The 18,737-nt window shown below is 39.4% G+C and overlaps 1 protein-coding gene across 1 annotated transcript in view; it reads right to left on the bottom strand.

The window, feature by feature from the left end:
• The window catches only part of LOC126252221 (dynein beta chain, ciliary), a 769,797-nt gene that overhangs the window by 138,808 nt on the left and 612,252 nt on the right, over positions 1–18,737 (bottom strand). Inside the window, exon 65 of the mRNA XM_049953092.1 lies at positions 9,686–9,890. Within this exon, the coding sequence (XP_049809049.1) occupies positions 9,686–9,890 (205 nt within the window). The remainder of the gene's footprint in view (positions 1–9,685; positions 9,891–18,737) is intronic.

The raw sequence follows: 18,737 nt of genomic DNA, 5'->3' as shown, positions 1-18,737 counted from the left end.
TTGTTTACACTGTGTTTCAAATAGATTTTTCTTAATACTTTTTCAAGAATGGTTGCTAGAGTAATAACAAGACCTCCTGATATTACTGACTTCTGAAAATCTCCTTTGCAACGTTGTTAAAAGACTTTAAAATATCCAATGTTTCCGAGAATATGTCAACGTAATTCAATACTTACAGACTACAGATGGTGCCACCCTACAATATACCTGATGTTCAGTTATGATGAGGAGAAACTGCCACACAGACCAGGCGAAAGTATGTCTCGTACACTTCAAGTATACGCGTAGCATCTAATAGGACATGCCATGTGGCAACAGGCACATTATTGTCTCAGCACTGTAGTACCGATTCTTATGTCATGTGTTTGTTGCTCGTTTCTGTCAGCATTGTTATTAAAATAGCACTACTCAGTTTTTCCTTTTTTTATTGCGAAGTAAATGAAATTTCTTTAATACCTTGTTTCTTAAAAAAAGTTTTGCTTAAAAACCAAAAATTTTAGGACTACTGCAATGGAAAGCTGATATACAGGTTTAACGACCCTGTTATTAGAAACAAATAAAAAAACTGTTATAATCAATACCAAACAAATACCTAAGAGTACTGGTTATTCAGAACAAAAATACCAGTATCAGCTTTAACCAGTATGTTTTTCCTTTTCCTACTTTAGACACCTTCCAAAGTAATATACTGCCCCCCCCCCCCCCAGATAAAAAAAAGTATTCTGACTCATCCTTATGCCACTCCTACTTCAGATCTCTTGCTGTGCGGGTCATATCCCTGCAGAGAATACAGGTGCAAAATCTGCATTATGCATGCACCTGGCATTTACTACACCCCACATATTCTACCCTACCAGAGGCACAGCCAACTGGGAAAGCAATTATGTTTGATAAGTTTGGTAAAATAGAAGAAAAATGTTTGTTTCGTAAATAATTCACCTTACTTCTCAAAATAGTCTCATTTGAGGGATATGCAATTGGTCCAGCAATCCTTCAGCTTTGGAAATATAGGTTGTAACAAACTCTATAAAATACTCATTGGCTGCAACCATCACTTCCCTATTTATGAAAAATCTTCCCAGCACGCCAAAGTTTCAAGTTAAGGGACAGGAAGAAGTCATTTGGGGCTATGTCTGGTGAATTCAAAGCCCAATTCATGCACTTTAACCATTGTTATCTCTGATTTGTGGAATGGTGCATTATCCTGGTGAAAGAGCACTTTTTTGTGGGCCAAACTTGATATTTTTCAGTCAATCTAAGTTTCAAATGATCCAAAAAATAAGCCTGATAGGATCAAGTTATGGTTCTGCCCGTTTCCCAGAAATCTATGACTTTATTCCTTGGGAATCCCAAAAAACAGTGGCCATCACCTTACCATATGACAAAACAGACTTTGACTTCTTTGGTGCATGATCACCAGCCTTTGTCCATTGTTTTGACTGTCGTTTTGCCGCTGGCGTATAATGATGGATCTAGGTTTCATCATCCGTCACAAAATGGTGCAAAATTTCTTGCAGATTGTGATTAAACATCGCCAGACATCATGTTGAAATGTTGTGTTGGATGTGCTTTTGGTTGACTGGGAGCAATCATGGTACCAACTTCGTACACAGCTTCTACATAGCCATTTCTCATTACAGGATATGATACAACTGCAGTTGAGATGCCTATGGTCTCAGCAATCTCATGAAGTTTTATTCAGCGGTCTTGGATTACTGAATCATGGATTCTCTCAATGGTTTCCTTTGTGGTGACCTCAGTTGTATGGCTGGTGTGTGATTAATCTTCGGTGCTTGTCTGACCACATTTAAATTCAACAAAGTAGGAAAAGATAGATAGCTACTCTCGGTAAAAAAAAGACATGTAAATTTGCATACTGGCAGAATTAAAAGGCACTCACATATTGCTTTTGGCCACAGCTTTCATTAGTAAAGAGAGATACACACATGCACAATATGCGCGTGCACACACACACACACACACACACACACACACACACACACACACACACGAATGCCAATTCTAGCATCTCAGAGTCTGTGAGAACTTCGTCCAATTCTGTCTGGAAATTTGAGGCAGACCAACCCTTCAAATGAAAATCTTAAATAACAGCACAAATTGCTTTGAAGACTGAACCCAGTACAGTTAAATTCATAGTTAGCAGACCCTAAAGGATAAATATGCTAGTTCTGGTGTCTATAAATGTAATGATTGTCAAATGACTTACACAGGACAAACTGGTACAAACTTGAGAAGTAGGTTTTACAAGCATTTGCAAACAAAGAAAGGTCAGGCCAAATGGCCCTCTGCCTTCACTGAGCATTTTAAGATTAGTGGGCATAAGTCGCCAACACTTGACAAACTGTGAGCCTTACACTACACTCAGAAAGGCAAAAAGTTAACGCTCCTTGAAGAAATGGAAATGGTTAAACACTCGCATAACATTAAAGAATGGCTTCTCAATGATCAGCAGATAAGTAAAAGTCAATCCTATTATGACTAATTTGTCAATTTTTAAAATGTTCACTTAGCTACATCTGTCTTAATTTTTGTTAGTCTCATTTCATGGCTTTCAACCACTTTTCATTGCACAATTAACTTCTGTGTTTTGTGGCATATGTTGCTAAATCTTCTTGCCTTGTATTGTTACTTGGATGTGTGCTATTTTCTTGCATACTTGTCCCCGTGTTTGGGTGCTCTGTATTTTAATTCTGAACTGTGCATATTTGTTTATTTACTTTTAATCCTTTGTACAATTACTTTCCTACCAGATAATTATACCTCATCTCATGCAGCAGCACACGTTAGCACATATTTTGTGTGCTACTGATTCTGTGGCAGCACTCTTTCCAATACATCCAAATTTGACATAAGAACGTTTTGCATTTTCTCCTCTTTTCTGCTGTTATCTGCAATTCCTTTTACACATCTCCAGCTTTTATTGCTGTTCTATATTATAACTGTTCATAATATCTTAAATTCAGTAATTCCTGTGCTACATCTACCTGCACCACCTAGGAGAACTTTTCCAGGGGAAAAACAATTGTCTATATCGCAGCACACAAGCTCTAATTGTCATAACTTATCATTCTGGTCCTTGCACAAAAATCACAAAGGTGGCAATAAAATTGTTCTTCTGTCAGGCTTCAAATGCCAGCTCTCTACATTTCCTCAACAGTGTTTTGTGATAGGAATGTCATCTTCACTCCAAGTGTTCTCACTGCCACTGAATTGCTTTGATATCTTCCTTTAATTCAGCCTGGTGGTGATCACAAACACTTGAGCAGTATTCAAGAATGGGTCACACTAGTGTACTATATGTGGTCTCATTTATAGATGAACCATACTTTCCTGAAATTTTCTCTATAAACCAAAGTAGGTCATTCATGTTCCCTTCTACTGTCCTCATGTGCTCATTCCATTTCATATTGCTTTGCAACATTACACCCACGTATTTAGTTGAAATAATTGTACCAAGCAGTGCACTATTCATGCTGTATGCTAACATTATGGAAATGCTTTTCCTACTCATCGGCTTTGACTTACATTTTTCTACATTTAGAGCAAGCTGCTATTCATTATACCAACTAGAAATTTTGTCAAAGTCATCTTGCATCCTCCTACAGTCACTCAGCAATGATGACTTCCTGTTCCACAGCATCATCAGTAAACATTGGCAGACTGCTGCTCATCCAACCTGCCAGATAATTTATGAATTTAGAGAATAACAGTAGTCCTATCACTTCTTTGGGGCATTCCTGATGATACCCATGTCTCTGATGAACATTTGCCACCGAGGACACTGTACTTGGTTCTGTTACTTAAGAAGTCATCAAGCCACTCACAGATCTGAGAACATATTTCCATATGCTCATAGGTTGGTTAACAGTCTGCAGTGGAGCACAGTGTCAAACACCTTCCAGAAATGTAGCAATACAGAATCTGCCTGTTGCCCTTCATCTATATTTCACCAGTTACCATGTGAGAGCAAGCTGAGTTTAGCACAACTAATGCTTTCTAAAACCATGCTGATTTGTGGACACATGCCCCACCATGTCAAGGTAATTTATATTTGAACTGAGAATATGGTCAATAATTCTGCAGCAAACTGATGATAAGCATATTGCTCTGTAATTTTATGAGTCCCTTCTGTTACCATTCTTATATACAGAAGTTACCTGAGCTTTCTTCCAGCCACTTGGGCCTTAGTGCTGGGCGAGACATTCACAATAAATGCCAGCTAGATAAGGGGTCAGTACAGCAGAGTACTCTCTTTAAAGCTGAACTTGGTTTAGGAATGAAACAAACGAGGGTTTTGGTGTGATGTGTTCCAATCCAAGCACAATCTGTCACCATGTTAATATATGTGCCAACTTTTACCCTATAAATATCTTGTGGTCACTGTTCTTAAAGTTATTTACCCTGGTGGACCTGCTATGCAGTGCTTCTAGAAAGTGTTGTGACCTCTTGACAACAAACTTCTTTAAGTCCCATGGGGGCAGATGCTGGAAGAGAGCTCAGATCTATTCAAGCTACTAAAACAACAAAGTAACTTTTGAGATAATTCTTCTGTAGTATAAATGCAATTTTTCCACTGTACAACTGCATTTACATCTGTGGGTAAACAAATCTCTCTTAAGCTGTACCTCAAAACAGATCACAACATGTATTCAAGTACTGATATGATATTACACAATGAAAATCCCTGCAAAGTGCTTAGAGACACTCACTCATCATGCCTTGTCGATGTTCTGAGCTGGTGTCTTTTGCACACAGTCTACACATATGCAAAGCAAGGCATGCACTATGATTGTTCCACTACCTAAACGACATTTCTGGTTTCCACAAACAGCTTTTGTTGGCCTGAGTGGTTAGAAATGGACAGCTTTTGTTGGCCTGAGTGGTTAGAAGTGGACATATTTTTCTGCAGAATCAACATGTCATACTACAGATTCCCCCACTGAGATGAAATATGTCATGAAACCCATCTTACTTGACTAATCACAAACATCACATAACTCTGAAAAATGTCAACAAATAACAATAGTTTTAACTTTCATTCAGTTACTGGAATTTATGAGAGCTTAACTCTCCCCTTTGCATTTTCATTTTAGAAAAAAATATCTGTTACATAATTCAGCTTTTTTGGATGAAAGATAGAGAGTCTCTTTAATAGCCTCATTTCACATTTAACATACTTCATTCAACATATTGGTTTACATCTATTCAACAGTTTATGCCTATTCAACAGTTATTCATTGCATGCTGTAATCTAGTAAATGACTTTCCAATTGTGCATTTTATTGCTCTATTTGTACTGGAGCTCCCTGGTACATCATCCAGTTAGTTTATACTTATTATTTCATTTTTGTAGCTAAAAATATAAGAGATATTTGCCTTGTTTGTTCAGGCTACATCATTATTGGAATACTCTTACTCAAAGGTAATTGCATTTACTTTGCTTTCAATTCATTGATTACAATAGCATGATTTTCTCAAATTTATTGAGATAGAAAATATTTAAGTTCATTTTACCATAGGGAGTTACATCCAGACATTTCGATCTACACCATTCTCCACAACTTCAAATCTCAAGTCTGCAGTAAGTGAAACAAGTGCAGAAATGTGAATTCAAGGAATCATCACTGAAATTTATTGAGATAGAAAATATTGAAGTTCATTTTACCATAGGGAGTTACATCCTGGCATTTCGATCTACACCATTCTCCACAATTTCAAATTTCAAGTCTGTGGTAAGTCAAACACGTGCAGAAACATAAATTCAAAGAATCATCACTGCCCATGTACGTATGACCACTTTAACAATGTGACAAACAGTCACTGTACAGCTTCCCACCTCTGTAAGAACTGCACTTACACTTTCTCTTACAAGAAGATACTGTATGAATGCATTGTTATCTTTTCATTGTGAGCATTGCTTTATTAATCCGTCTATACAAAAAACAGTTCAGGTCATTACATCTATGGATTCACCTAACCATGGATTAGAGCGTCCATTTCCTGTGTTCAACTACCCTTCTCCTCTCCAATGCACACATAAAATTGTGTGTGCCCCGTCTTAAATCTTTAACAGCATGCACAGCCTCTAACCCTTATCTTTCTGCATCTCAGTGACAAAGTTTCTCCATAGCATATTGACTCTACCCGGTTACTCCAAACATATGACTCCTTCTTTCATACGTTTTCATCTTTACTTCTTCTAATGCAATAGCTTACAAATATTTTATTTCCTATATTCATATTACCATTTGTTACTAATAACACTGATGCACACTTCTTCAAGAAGTCTTCATATTCTAATAGATACTTGTTGTCAATGACTGTCTCTGAGGGTCTCTTCATTGCTACTAGATTATAATGTTTATCATTATTCTTTATTACTAAAATGGCCATAGTTCACACACATAAAAAATGCAATACTGTTTATTTGCATGAAGTGTATTTTTTTCTTGATTTCTTTATACAGATTCTCACGGGATATATTAAGAGTTAGAATCTACAGCTGTGTTGAGCATAAGTTTCAGTTTGCCCTTAATGTTTACAATATACACACATCAAAAAAACTTTTGCATCACCCTGGTTCCCAGAACTCCTGAAGACAGATGTTGCCTGTGGATATTGTATCACAGACACAGTCCCTTTGACTGTTCAGAGATGTCACTGAACATGCCCAAAGATGTAAATTAACCATGCATGAGCAGCGCCTGTTAGACACAGGGGGTCCGACAGCCAATCACTTCCAGTCATTCCACCAGAAAGGAGGTACACAATTCATGTTGTCTGCAGTTCAACCATGCCTAGACGGTCAATACCGTGGTTTGATCACATCTGCATTGTTACTTTGTGCCAGGAAGGGCTCTCAACAAGAGAGGTATCCATGTGTCTCGGAGTGAATCAAAATGATGCTGTTCAGACATGGAGGAGATGCAGAGAGACAGGAACTGTCGATTACATGCCTTGCTCAGCATGTCTTGCTCAACATGCCAAATGGATCGCTCAGGATTGGCATAACATTCTCTTCACCAATGAGTGTCGCATATACCTTCAACCAGACAATCGTCGGAGACAGGTTTGGAGGCAACCTAGTCAGGCTGAACACCTTAGACACATTGTCCAGCAAGCGCAGCAAGTTGGAGAATCCCTGTTGTTTTTGTGTGGCATTATGTGTCACTGACTTACGCTGATCGTGGTCATGGAAGGTACCATAACAGCTGTATAATAAGTGAATGCCATCCTCCGACCGATAGTGCAATGATATCGGCAGAATATTGGTGCAACATTTGTCTTCATGGATGACAATTCCTGCCCCCATCATGCACATTTTGTGAATGACTTCCTTCTGATTAACGACATCACTCGACTATGGCCAGCATGCTCTACAGACATGAACCGTAATGAACATGCCTGGTAGAGATTGAAAAGGGCTGTTTATGGATGATGTGACCCAACATCCACTCTGAGGGATCTATGCCAAATCACCGTTGAGGAATGTGACAATCTGGACCAACAGTGCCTTGATGAACTTGTGGATAGTATGCCACAATGAATACAGGCATACATCAATGCAAGAAGAAGTGCAACTGGGTATTAGGGTATTGGTGTGTACAGCAGTCTGGACCACCACCTCTGAAGGTCTCACTGTATGGTGGCACAACATGCTATGTGTGGTTTTCATGAGAAATAAAAATAGCGGAAATGATGTTTATGTTGATCTCTATTCCAAGTTTCTGTACAGGTTCTGGAACTCTTGTAACTGAGGTGATGCAAAGCTTTTTTTTATGTGTATATATATGATAACAAAATCTACTTAACAGCTCACCAATCCTTCAGTTTTACTTCTCTTAATGTAATGTATTAATAACTACAGCCTTTTAATTTCATTCATTTAACTTGCTTATTCGTTAGCACTCTCTTATCAGATATATATTAATGTGCCTGTTTATTTTACCTGCCAAGGAACACTGGTATGTCTCCACAAAATCTAAGTGTCGCCCTACCACAAAAACTAGGATAGGATAGTGGATGATATTTTGGTTTAAATAATGGGATAATTGAAGAGGAAGTAGTTGCTTGATGGAAAACAAAAAAGAAAGTAATGAAGCAATTACCTGAGACTACTGGCAGACGTTACCTCCACTGAATTTTCATAGGGTGCAAATTCTCCTGGGATTTTGAATTTCTTTAACATGTCATAATGCATAATCCCTTTTCTTGATTGGTCTGCAGGTCTACAAAGAATACTGCTTTTGGATCAGGTAAGCCCAGCACCCTGATAGGTCCCCCATAGTGTGGAAAAAATTGCTTGTTTCCCTTTTCAAATCAGGACTAGGAAACCCTTAACTAATATTAAGTCACCAGAATTTTCATTCTGGAAACATTCCCTAGGCTGTGGCTAAGCCATGTCTCCATATTATCCTTTCTTCCATGAGTGCTAGTTCTGCAAGGTTGCAGAAGAGCTTTTCTGAAGTTTGGGAGAAGAGGTACTGGCAGAATTGAAGCTGTGCGGATGGGTTGTGAGTCGAGCTTAGGTTGCTCAGATGGTAGAGCACTTGCCTACGAAAGGCAAAGGTCACAATTTGAGTCTTGGTCTGACACACAGTTTTAATCTTTCAGGAAGTTTTAATATTAAGTTCTCAAACCTGGAATACTGGTGTAATTATTGCTTTTTTACTGTATTTCCATATTCTACTTTGCACTTATCTTTTGCCAATTTTCCTTCGCCATACTGTGTAATTCTTCAGCTTTAATTTCTGTTGAAGGTGGCCACTTAAAAATAACTTTAATACTGGTTCACCAATGACAGTTTTATTCATAATTTCTACTGGTTATAAAACTGTTGACGTATGTGGAAGTTGATTCAAAATAATTTGGAACTTAGGAATCACCTGAGCATATGTTGTATGTTTTTCACAAAAGTATATTCTACACAGACATCCTATGTCTTTCATCTCCTGAGGGTGATATTTTGAAATAGCTACATGCCTTACTCTTTCCCACACTAGAAAATCATTGAAATTTTTCCTTGTAAATTGCGGCCCAATATCCAGTGTGGAAACCTTTCTGACAATGCATATTATCATCATTTGAAGCAGTGTTTGTTGACCAAAACAAAATGCAACATATCTACCTTTGTAATTATGATGACAGCTATATTCTAAAAAGGAGCCATGTCAGGAATAATTGACGTGTCCTGCTATTCTAGGTATTCTTCATGAAAACTTTAAAATTCAGTAAGTTGGTGTACAATATTGTCAACCGTATAATAAATGAGGGACAGTCAAAGTGTTTGGCGGAGAGATGTTAAAAACTCGATTCGTTATTACAGAAATGAAGGATTAAATGTGTCCTTTGACCTCTTTCACTGTTTATAGAGTTAATTCTGCTTCTCTGATATTTAATTAAGAATGTTTGCAGATCTTCACCAATTATAACATGTGGCCTCTTTAACATAAAAGACTACTGAAAGGAATAATAAAAAGAATACAGTAATTACACCATATCATCTATCTCTGGAGTTAGAGATTTATAAACTTAGAAAGTTGGTTTAATGTATAAAACAAAAAAACTTACTGATGAGTGCAGTTAACAAATTCTCATTTATAATCCGAGATCTGTAAAGTAGTGACTAGCATTTCAATACTGTTTTAGTAAATAGTTTACTTACTTTTAGTTCCTCTAGATCCGGCCGTTCAGCTTTCACAACTTCTGCTAGCAACTGATCTTCCAAGCCATCCCTTGTGACTGTAAAGTTAATGAGGGTTGTTTGTGCTTGCATCTCTGGTTTATAGTGTGGGTTTGCTAGCTTTGTATGCAAGAGAAGCCGAAATTTGCTATTGTATTCAACTTCCTTATCACCAATCTTAATAGCCCTGTCAATAAATGTAGGTGCTATGATATAAGACATATGACATTTTCTTCAAAGTAAATTATGAAGGAAATTGAAGCAAACAACAGAAGATATATAATGTGACTAGGTAAATTTTCCTGACATATTAACTAATAATATTCTTGTCAGATCTGCAGCCAGATCATTCAATCATCTTTACACGATATTTCAGCAGTCCATTGGCTTCCATCTTCAAGTGAGAATGCTGTTTGTTAAACCTCACAAGAGTTGATGCCTAACGTGAATGGAGGCTCTTTCATAAGTCAAAGGGAACCAACAGTGCCTGAGTGAGAAATTGTCATTGCTACTCTATAACAGCAAAGTGAACACCCTTGTGATGAAAGCTGGTAGAAATGACGACTTGCTGTGGAGTATGTAGCTCTGCCTGCTGAGTGAAAGAGCAATGATTTTTAATACCAGGTACATGAGGATGCCACATTTTACTTAAAGAACAGCCCCCTACAATGCATGAAAGAACTTGAGATACGATGGCAAACTTACATGAATTTAGAAGGAAGAAATGATGCCCTCAATTGTAGAAGAGAAATATGATTAAACAAAAGGAGGTCATGGGTTTTGAGCATACCAACTGGAAGGAAAATATTGTTCCTAAAAGGGAAACAGATGCATATTGCAAGTAAATAGTCACACACAACGTTCACCCTTTGTATATATATATATATATATATATATAAAAACAAAGAGGATGTGACTTACCGAACGAAAGCGCTGGCAGGTCGATAGACACACAAACAAACACAAACACACACACAAAATTCACCTCTCATTGCACACCAACCCAGTCTCTCCCATCTACTCAATCTCCCACTTCCAGCTCCACTCCCTCCAAAACCTCAAAATTCCAATCAACACAACCTGGAACCACAACACCCTAATTCAGTAGTTAACCTTTCCTCCAAACCTCTCTCCCAATCCGAAACCTCTGTCCTATCCAAAGGCCTCACCTTCAGCCCCACTCCCAGATTCAACCAAACAGCCCTCGTCAAAGATTTACTGTCCTACACTCATACTCTCTGCTGGAAATATCACTTTGCCACGAAGAAAAATGATCCTAATCCTACTCCTAATGATCCAACTCCCCAAGACACCATCGAAATTAAACCCTGCCTGGAACAGTTCCGTCCTCCGTCGCAGCGGGACCCACCTCCTCTTCCTCAAAATCACCCTCTCCAAACCTTCCAAGAATTTCTGACTTCCAGCCTTGCATCTCAATCCTTCTTAAAAAACCTTGATCCTACTCCCAACATCACCACTGCTGAAGCCCAGGCTATCCGTGATCTGAAGGCTGACCGATCCATCGTCATTCTTCTGGCGGACAAGGGTTCCACGACCGTGGTACTTGATCGTCGGGAGTATGTGGCTGAGGGTCTGTGTCAGCTTTCAGACAACACCACATACAAAGTTTGCCAAGGTAACCCCATTCCCGATGTCCAGGCGGAGCTTCAAGGAATCATCAGAACCTTAGGCCCCCTACAAAACCTTTCACCTGACTCCATCAACCTCCTGACCCCACCGACACCCCGCACCCCTACCTTCTACCTCCTTCCTAAAATCCACAAACCCAATCATCCCGGCCGCCCCATTGTAGCTGGTTACCAAGCCCCCACAGAACGGATCTCTGCCTACGTAGATCAACACCTTCAACCCAGTACATGCAGTCTCCCATCCTTCATCAAAGACACCAACCACTTTCTCGAACGCCTGGAATCCTTACCCAATCTGTTACCCCCAGAAACCATCCTTGTAACCATTGATGCCACTTCCTTATACACAAATATTCCGCACGTCCAGGGCCTCGCTGCGATGGAGCACTTCCTTTCACGCCGATCACCTGCCACCCTACCTAAAACCTCTTTCCTCATCACCTTAGCCAGCTTCATCCTGACCCACAACTTCTTCACTTTTGAAGGCCAGACATACCAACAATTAAAGGGAACAGCCATGGGTACCAGGATGGCCCCCTCGTACGCCAACCTATTCATGGGTCGCTTAGAGGAAGCCTTCTTGGTTACCCAGGCCTGCCAACCAAACGTTTGGTACAGATTTATTGATGACATCTTCATGATCTGGACCCACAGTGAAGAAGAACTTCAGAATTTCCTCTCCAACCTCAACTCCTTTGGTTCCATTAGATTCACCTGGTCCTACTCCAAATCCCATGACACTTTCCTTGACGTTGACCTCCACCTGTCCCATGGCCAGCTTCACACGTCCGTCCACATCAAACCCACCAACAAGCAACAGTACCTGCATTATGACAGCTGCCACCCATTCCACATCAAACGGTCCCTTCCCTACAGCCTAGGTCTTCGTGGCAAATGAATCTGCTCCAGTCCGGAATCCCTGAACCATTACACCAACAACCTGACAACAGCTTTCGCATCTCGCAACTACCCTCCCGACCTGGTACAGAAGCAAATAACCAAAGCCACTTCCTCATCCCCTCGAACCCAGAATCCCCCACAGAAGAACCACAAAAGTGCCCCACCTGTGACAGGATACTTTCCGGGACTGGACCCGACTCTGAATGTGGCTCTCCAGCAGGGATACGAATTCCTCAAATCCTGCCCTGAAATGAGATCCATCCTTCATGAAATCCTCCCCACTCCACCAAGAGTGTCTTTCCGCCGTCCACCTAACCTTCATAACCTGTTAGTTCATCCCTATGAAATCCCCAAACCACCTTCCCTACCATCTGGCTCCTATCCTTGTAACCGCCCCCGGTGTAAAACCTGTCCCATGCACCCTCCCACCACCACCTACTCCAGTCCTGTAACCCGGAAGGTGTACACGATCAAAGGCAGAGCCACATGTGAAAGCACCCACGTGATTTACCAACTGACCTGCCTACACTGTGATGCATTCTATGTGGGAATGACCAGCAACAAACTGTCCATTCGCATGAATGGACACAGGCAGACAGTGTTTGTTGGTAATGAGGATCACCCTGTGGCTAAACATGCCTTGGTGCACGGTCAGCACATCTTGGCACAGTGTTACACCGTCCGGGTTATCTGGATACTTCCCACCAACACCAACCTATCCAAACTCCGGAGATGGGAACTTGCTCTTCAATATATCCTCTCTTCCCGTTACCCACCAGGCCTCAATCTCCGCTAATTTCAAGTTGCCGCCACTCATACCTCACCTGTCATTCAACATCATCTTTGCCTCTTCACTTCCGCCTCGACTGACATCTCTGCCCAAACTTTAAATGTCTGCTTGTGTCTGTATATGTGTGGATGGATATGTGTGTGTGTGCGAGTGTATACCTGTCCTTTTTTCCCCCTAAGGTAAGTCTTTCCGCTCCCGGGATTGGAATGACTCCTTACCCTCTCCCTTAAAACCCACATCCTTTCGTCTTTCCCTCTCCTTCCCTCTTTCCTGATGAGGCAACAGTTTGTTGCGAAAGCTTGAGTTTTGTGTGTGTGTGTTTGTGTTTGTTTGTGTGTCTATCGACCTGCCAGCGCTTTCGTTCGGTAAGTCACACATCTTTGTTTTTAGATATATTTTTCCCACGTGGAATGTTTCCCTTAAAAACAAAGATGTCTCTTTGTCTTTAAATATGTCTGCTTGTGTCTGTATTTGTGTGGATGGATATGTGTGTGTGTGCGAGTGTATACCTGTCCTTTTTTCCCCCTAAGGTAACTCTTTCCGCTCCCGGGATTGGAATGCCTCCTTACCCTCTCCCTAAAAACCCACATCCTTTCGTCTTTACCTCTCCTTCCCTATTTCCTGATGAGGCAACAGTCTGTTGCGAAAGCTTGAATTTTGTGTGTATGTTTGTGTTTGTTTGTGTGTCTGTCGACCTGCCAGCACTTTCATTTGGTAAGTCACATCATCTTTGTCTTTAGATATGTTTTTAGATATATTTTTCCTACGTGGAATCTCTCTCTCTCTCTCTCTCTCTCTCTCTCTCTCTCTCTCTCTCTCTATATATATATATATATATATATATATATATATATATATATATATATATATATATATATATATATATATATATATATTAAAATAAAGATGATGTGACTTACCAAATGAAAGTGCTGGCAGGTCGACAGACACACAAACAAACACAAACATACACACAAAATTCTAGCTTTCGCAACAAACTGTTGCCTCATCAGGAAAGAGGGATGGAGAGGGAAAGACAAAAGGATGTGGATTTTAAGGGAGAGGGTAAGGAGTCATTCCAATCCCGGGAGCGGAAAGACTTACCTTAGGGGGAAAAAAGGACGGGTATACATTCGCACACACACACATATCCATCCACACATATACAGACACAAGCAGACATATTTAAAGACAAAGAGTTTGGGCAGAGATGTCAGTCGAGGCAGAAGTGCAGAGGCAAAGATGTTGTTGAATGAGAGGTGTGGTATGAGTGGCGGCAACTTGAAATTAGTGGAGATTGAGGCCTGGTGGATAACGGGAAGAGAGGATATGTTGAAGAGCAAGTTCCCATCTCCGGAGTTCGGATAGGTTGGTGTTAGTGGGAAGTATCCAGATAACCCGGACGGTGTAACACTGTGCCAAGATGTGCTGGCCGTGCACCAAGGCATGTTTAGCCACAGGGTGATCCTCATTACCAACAAACACTGTCTGCCTGTGCCCATTCATGCGAATGGACAGTTTGTTGCTGGTCATTCCCACATAGAATGCGTCACAGTGTAGGCAGGTCAGTTGGTAAATCACGTGGGTGCTTTCACACGTGGCTCTGCCTTTGATCGTGTACACCTTCCGGGTTACAGGACTGGAGTAGGTGGTGGTGGGAGGGTGCATGGGACAGGTTTTACACCTGGGCGGTTACAAGGGTAGGAGCCTGAGGGTAGGGAAGGTGGTTTGGGGATTTCATAGGGATGAACTAAGAGGTTACGAAGGTTAGGTGGACGGCGGAAAGACACTCTTGGCGGAGTGGGGAGGATTTCATGAAGGATGGATCTCATTTCGGGGCAGGATTTGAGGAAGTCGTATCCCTGCTGGAGAGCCACATTCAGAATCTGATCCAGTCCCGGAAAGTATCCTGTCACAAGTGGGGCACTTTTGTGGTTCTTCTGTGGGAGGTTCTGGGTTTGAGAGAATGAGGAAGTGGCTCTGGTTATTTGCTTCTGTACCAGGTCGGGAGGGTAGTTGTGGGATGCGAAAACTGTTGTCAGGTTGTTGGTGTAATGCTTCAGGGATTCCGGACTGGAGCAGATTCGTTTGCCACGAAGACCTAGGCTGTAGGGAAGGGACCTACGTGGAATATAATAGAGGGAAACATTCCACGTGTCATGTAATATTTTGTGTAATGTAATATCTTGTATAAACACCTTTTATTAACCTGAATTTTGAATATTCTACCTTAGCTACCGATTTCTGATCGAAGTCAATATTTATTAGTGGTGTCTTTCCATTTACTGTGTGGAACTGTATATACTGTGTTTTGTCAAAGCGGATGCTACACCACGTACTAATATGGTTATTTCAGCATAGGTCAATAAGTGGTACATCAGAACTGCTTGTGCTATTGAGCTGCATATGTAATCACTTCATGTACTCAATATTTACTGTTTCAACAATGAATCCTGAGTGAATTGGGAGCCTCTAAATGTGTGCACTAATTTTTTTCTTGTAATGTTTATATTAAAAAAAGACAAAAGATACACAGTTGTCAGTTAGTAATTCCTACCCATTACCTTGTACCCATTATAGTAATAGAAATTCTTCTACGGAATAGAAGGAGTTGTCAAGGAGGGCAGCAGCAACAATTTCTTGCACAGGCACTGCTGGTTCCCTGTGTTGTATAAAAGGGCCAAGTTTCATTGTAGGAATCAGTTCTGATGAGATTTAACAGTGTTCTCACTTAACAAGGGCAGTCAGATGGCTGCTGAAATATTGTGTTAAGATGACTGTATGATACAGATGCAGACTCAACAGGAATACTATGAAATATACACTGGTTAAAATCATACGATTAACATCTTGGTATACATTTGTCACTTATGGAACTTGTTTTATCAGTGATCTGTAATGCTCTGGTGTTTTCTGTTTCTCATTTCTTTTATGAGCTACAATTATGTCCATGACCATTGTGATATGTGTTAATTTGCTAGTACCATTTCAGAGCTTTCAACCGCATTAAAGAACAGTTAATGCATCCTTTCCAAAAGAAAAGTTGTGGTCTGCTGCTCTCAAATGTGAGTTCAGTGTTTTAACCACTGTATCATTTTGCTCAGTAACAAATATAACCATAAAATATCATAGAGATAGAATTTGTACAAACATGACCTGCTTGAGAATGTCAACTGTACTGTGATCTCTAACTATACTTGCGGAACAACTATATAAGAAAGTATCACGCAGTAACCCAATTGTGACTCAATGAATAATGTTCTAAATGGTTTGCCTTTAATGAAAAAAATTTTCCAAGGTCTTTTGTCGAGTATATTCATACAATTCAATTGATATTAAATATTTCTTTCATAAATTAATATGCACTGCAAGCTGCGATTACAATGTGAAAGCTACTGAGTGTGTTCTGTTTTTACCTGTCTGAGCTACATCAATTAGAAATGAATACAAATCCAGAATGGTTTGCATCTGAAGCTTCTGACAATTTTCAATAATGGGTAACTATCATGGAAACCAGTACTGCATTCATTTGTGTAACTATTTGTTTCTTATTGAAGAAAGACACATAATACCTAAAAACAAATTCTCAAAAGTCATGCCACTTTTAAAAAGGTATAACTGAATAGTTATCAGAATTGCAAAACTAAAGGACCTTGCATCTATATCTACAGATTTTACTACTTCATTACTCATGATATTGTACAATGTCTTCATGTTTTAAGTTATGTGCTTTATTTTGAAATTCTGTAGCTTAAAAAAATATTGTAACTGACAGCATCCACTCCCTTCACAAAATATTGTCAAATGTACAACTTTCATTTTTGAATTCTCATAGTGTGATTAGATTTACTGAACTTAGTTGTAACCAAAATACATTTTTCTTATTGTATGAATAATCCAGGTCAATGTGGACCTGAGACTACATGCGGTGTGTGGAGGTGGTGGTGATGTGGCAAGTGGTTGGGATACTGCTATTTACTGTGTTTAAAATTATTCTACATCTCAAATTTGGAAGTCCACTTCATTATTTACATGTTACTAACTAGAAACTAGCAATTTATTTACAATGTTATGCTAGAAATACGCTGAATTTGGTATCACTTGCTTTCCTTTCACTTCTGGGGCATAATCACGTAAATTTACTGTTTCTGATATCATTCACTTTTTTCCTGACAGTAATTTTCATTGTTGAGAGAGTAGTTAAATGAATTTGGTCCTTTTTATGTTTTACATCATTCCTTTGTTGTTTCTATATTCTTGGAGATGTGCAGTGTCCATTCAACGGACGCTCGTGCAAGCTGCCATGCGGTCATTTGTATTACATTATTGGAGCTGTGTGTGCACAACACAACAGAGTGTGAAACAAAAATGAAGATGTTCATTTCAACATTATTGAATAAACACTTTAATATTTCAATGAAAACAGTTTTTGAAAATATTACAGAATAGGATAGCTAAAAAATATACTCACCAAACAATGGGAGGGGAACACATATGTAAATGTACTTAAATTTGCAAGCTTTTGGATCCAGTGGCTCCTTCTTCTGGCAGAAGGGTTGAAGGGGAGCTTCAAAATCTTGCAAATTTAAATATCTTCATATGTGTGTTCTCCAGCCGCAGCTTGGTGAGAAGAATTTTTAGCTATCCAATTATATTTCATTTTCAAAAATTGATTATTTTCATTGATGTATTAGCTTGTGTGGCCATCGTTCCTTCTTATGTAATTCCCTTGTCAGTCTTTGTTGCCATGTATCTTGTCAAACTGTCGTCTTTTTTCTACCTTACATGCTATTCCACTCATTTCTTTATCTGTATCACCTATATTAACCAAAATCTTATCTCTACAACTCTTCTAGTACAGATTTCCGCCCACACAGGTTGGTATATTGTTATTTACAAATTTGCATATAATACTCTGTTTATGGTTCATTAAACTGCAGGGCCTTCTCATGTTTGTTTTTCACTGAAATTGCAAATTTGACAGCAATTTTCTCTCCCACCCTCCATTTCTAACTTACACGCAATTCTTTCACATTGTTGTGCATTTGTTTCTCACAAAGAATGATCAATTTTTACTGTTGTCTCCTGCATTACTTTATTTATGAAACACAATAGATTACATTTTCTCTGATGACTTTCTGTTTCTGTTTGCCCTGTTTTTAAAAATTTTGTCTGTTTTCACAACTTTCTCAATTGAATTTTTTTTCCAACTATAATTTTTTTTGTATCATATAGGTCACTTTTCTGGCAAGAAAGTCTCACCCATTGACGATTTCTTGTTAATTCTTGTCTGTTCTCACAATTTTTGTATGAATTTTTCTGATTTTGTGATCTTTTTCCTTGCTTTTTTTCCTGTCTATCTTTTTCCACCATCTGCTTCTTCTTTTTAGCCGCTACCACCATCTCTAACACTTCAAACCCTCCTCTCTTGTCATGATGAGTCCTATCACTAATTACATCCATTTATTTTGAAAACATGCTTTTGCACTATAAAAACTGAGATCCCACATTCAGTTTCTTGAAGCGTGCTTGTGCCTGGGAATTATTCCCAAAGGCCTAACATTAAAAGCCCGTTTCTAGATGTAATACTACTTTACACCAGCCTCTTCTACAGTTTCAAGTACAACAGCTCCTGCATTTACCTGTCTAATCTGTGACATATAAGCCTCATCTGCCAATTTCCACTCTCCTTCCA

This window comes from Schistocerca nitens, chromosome 4 (assembly GCF_023898315.1).
Source record: "Schistocerca nitens isolate TAMUIC-IGC-003100 chromosome 4, iqSchNite1.1, whole genome shotgun sequence".
Lineage (NCBI taxonomy): Eukaryota > Metazoa > Arthropoda > Insecta > Orthoptera > Acrididae > Schistocerca > Schistocerca nitens.
Note: the sequence above shows the minus strand (reverse complement) of the source record. Positions and strands in the feature narration are given on the sequence as shown.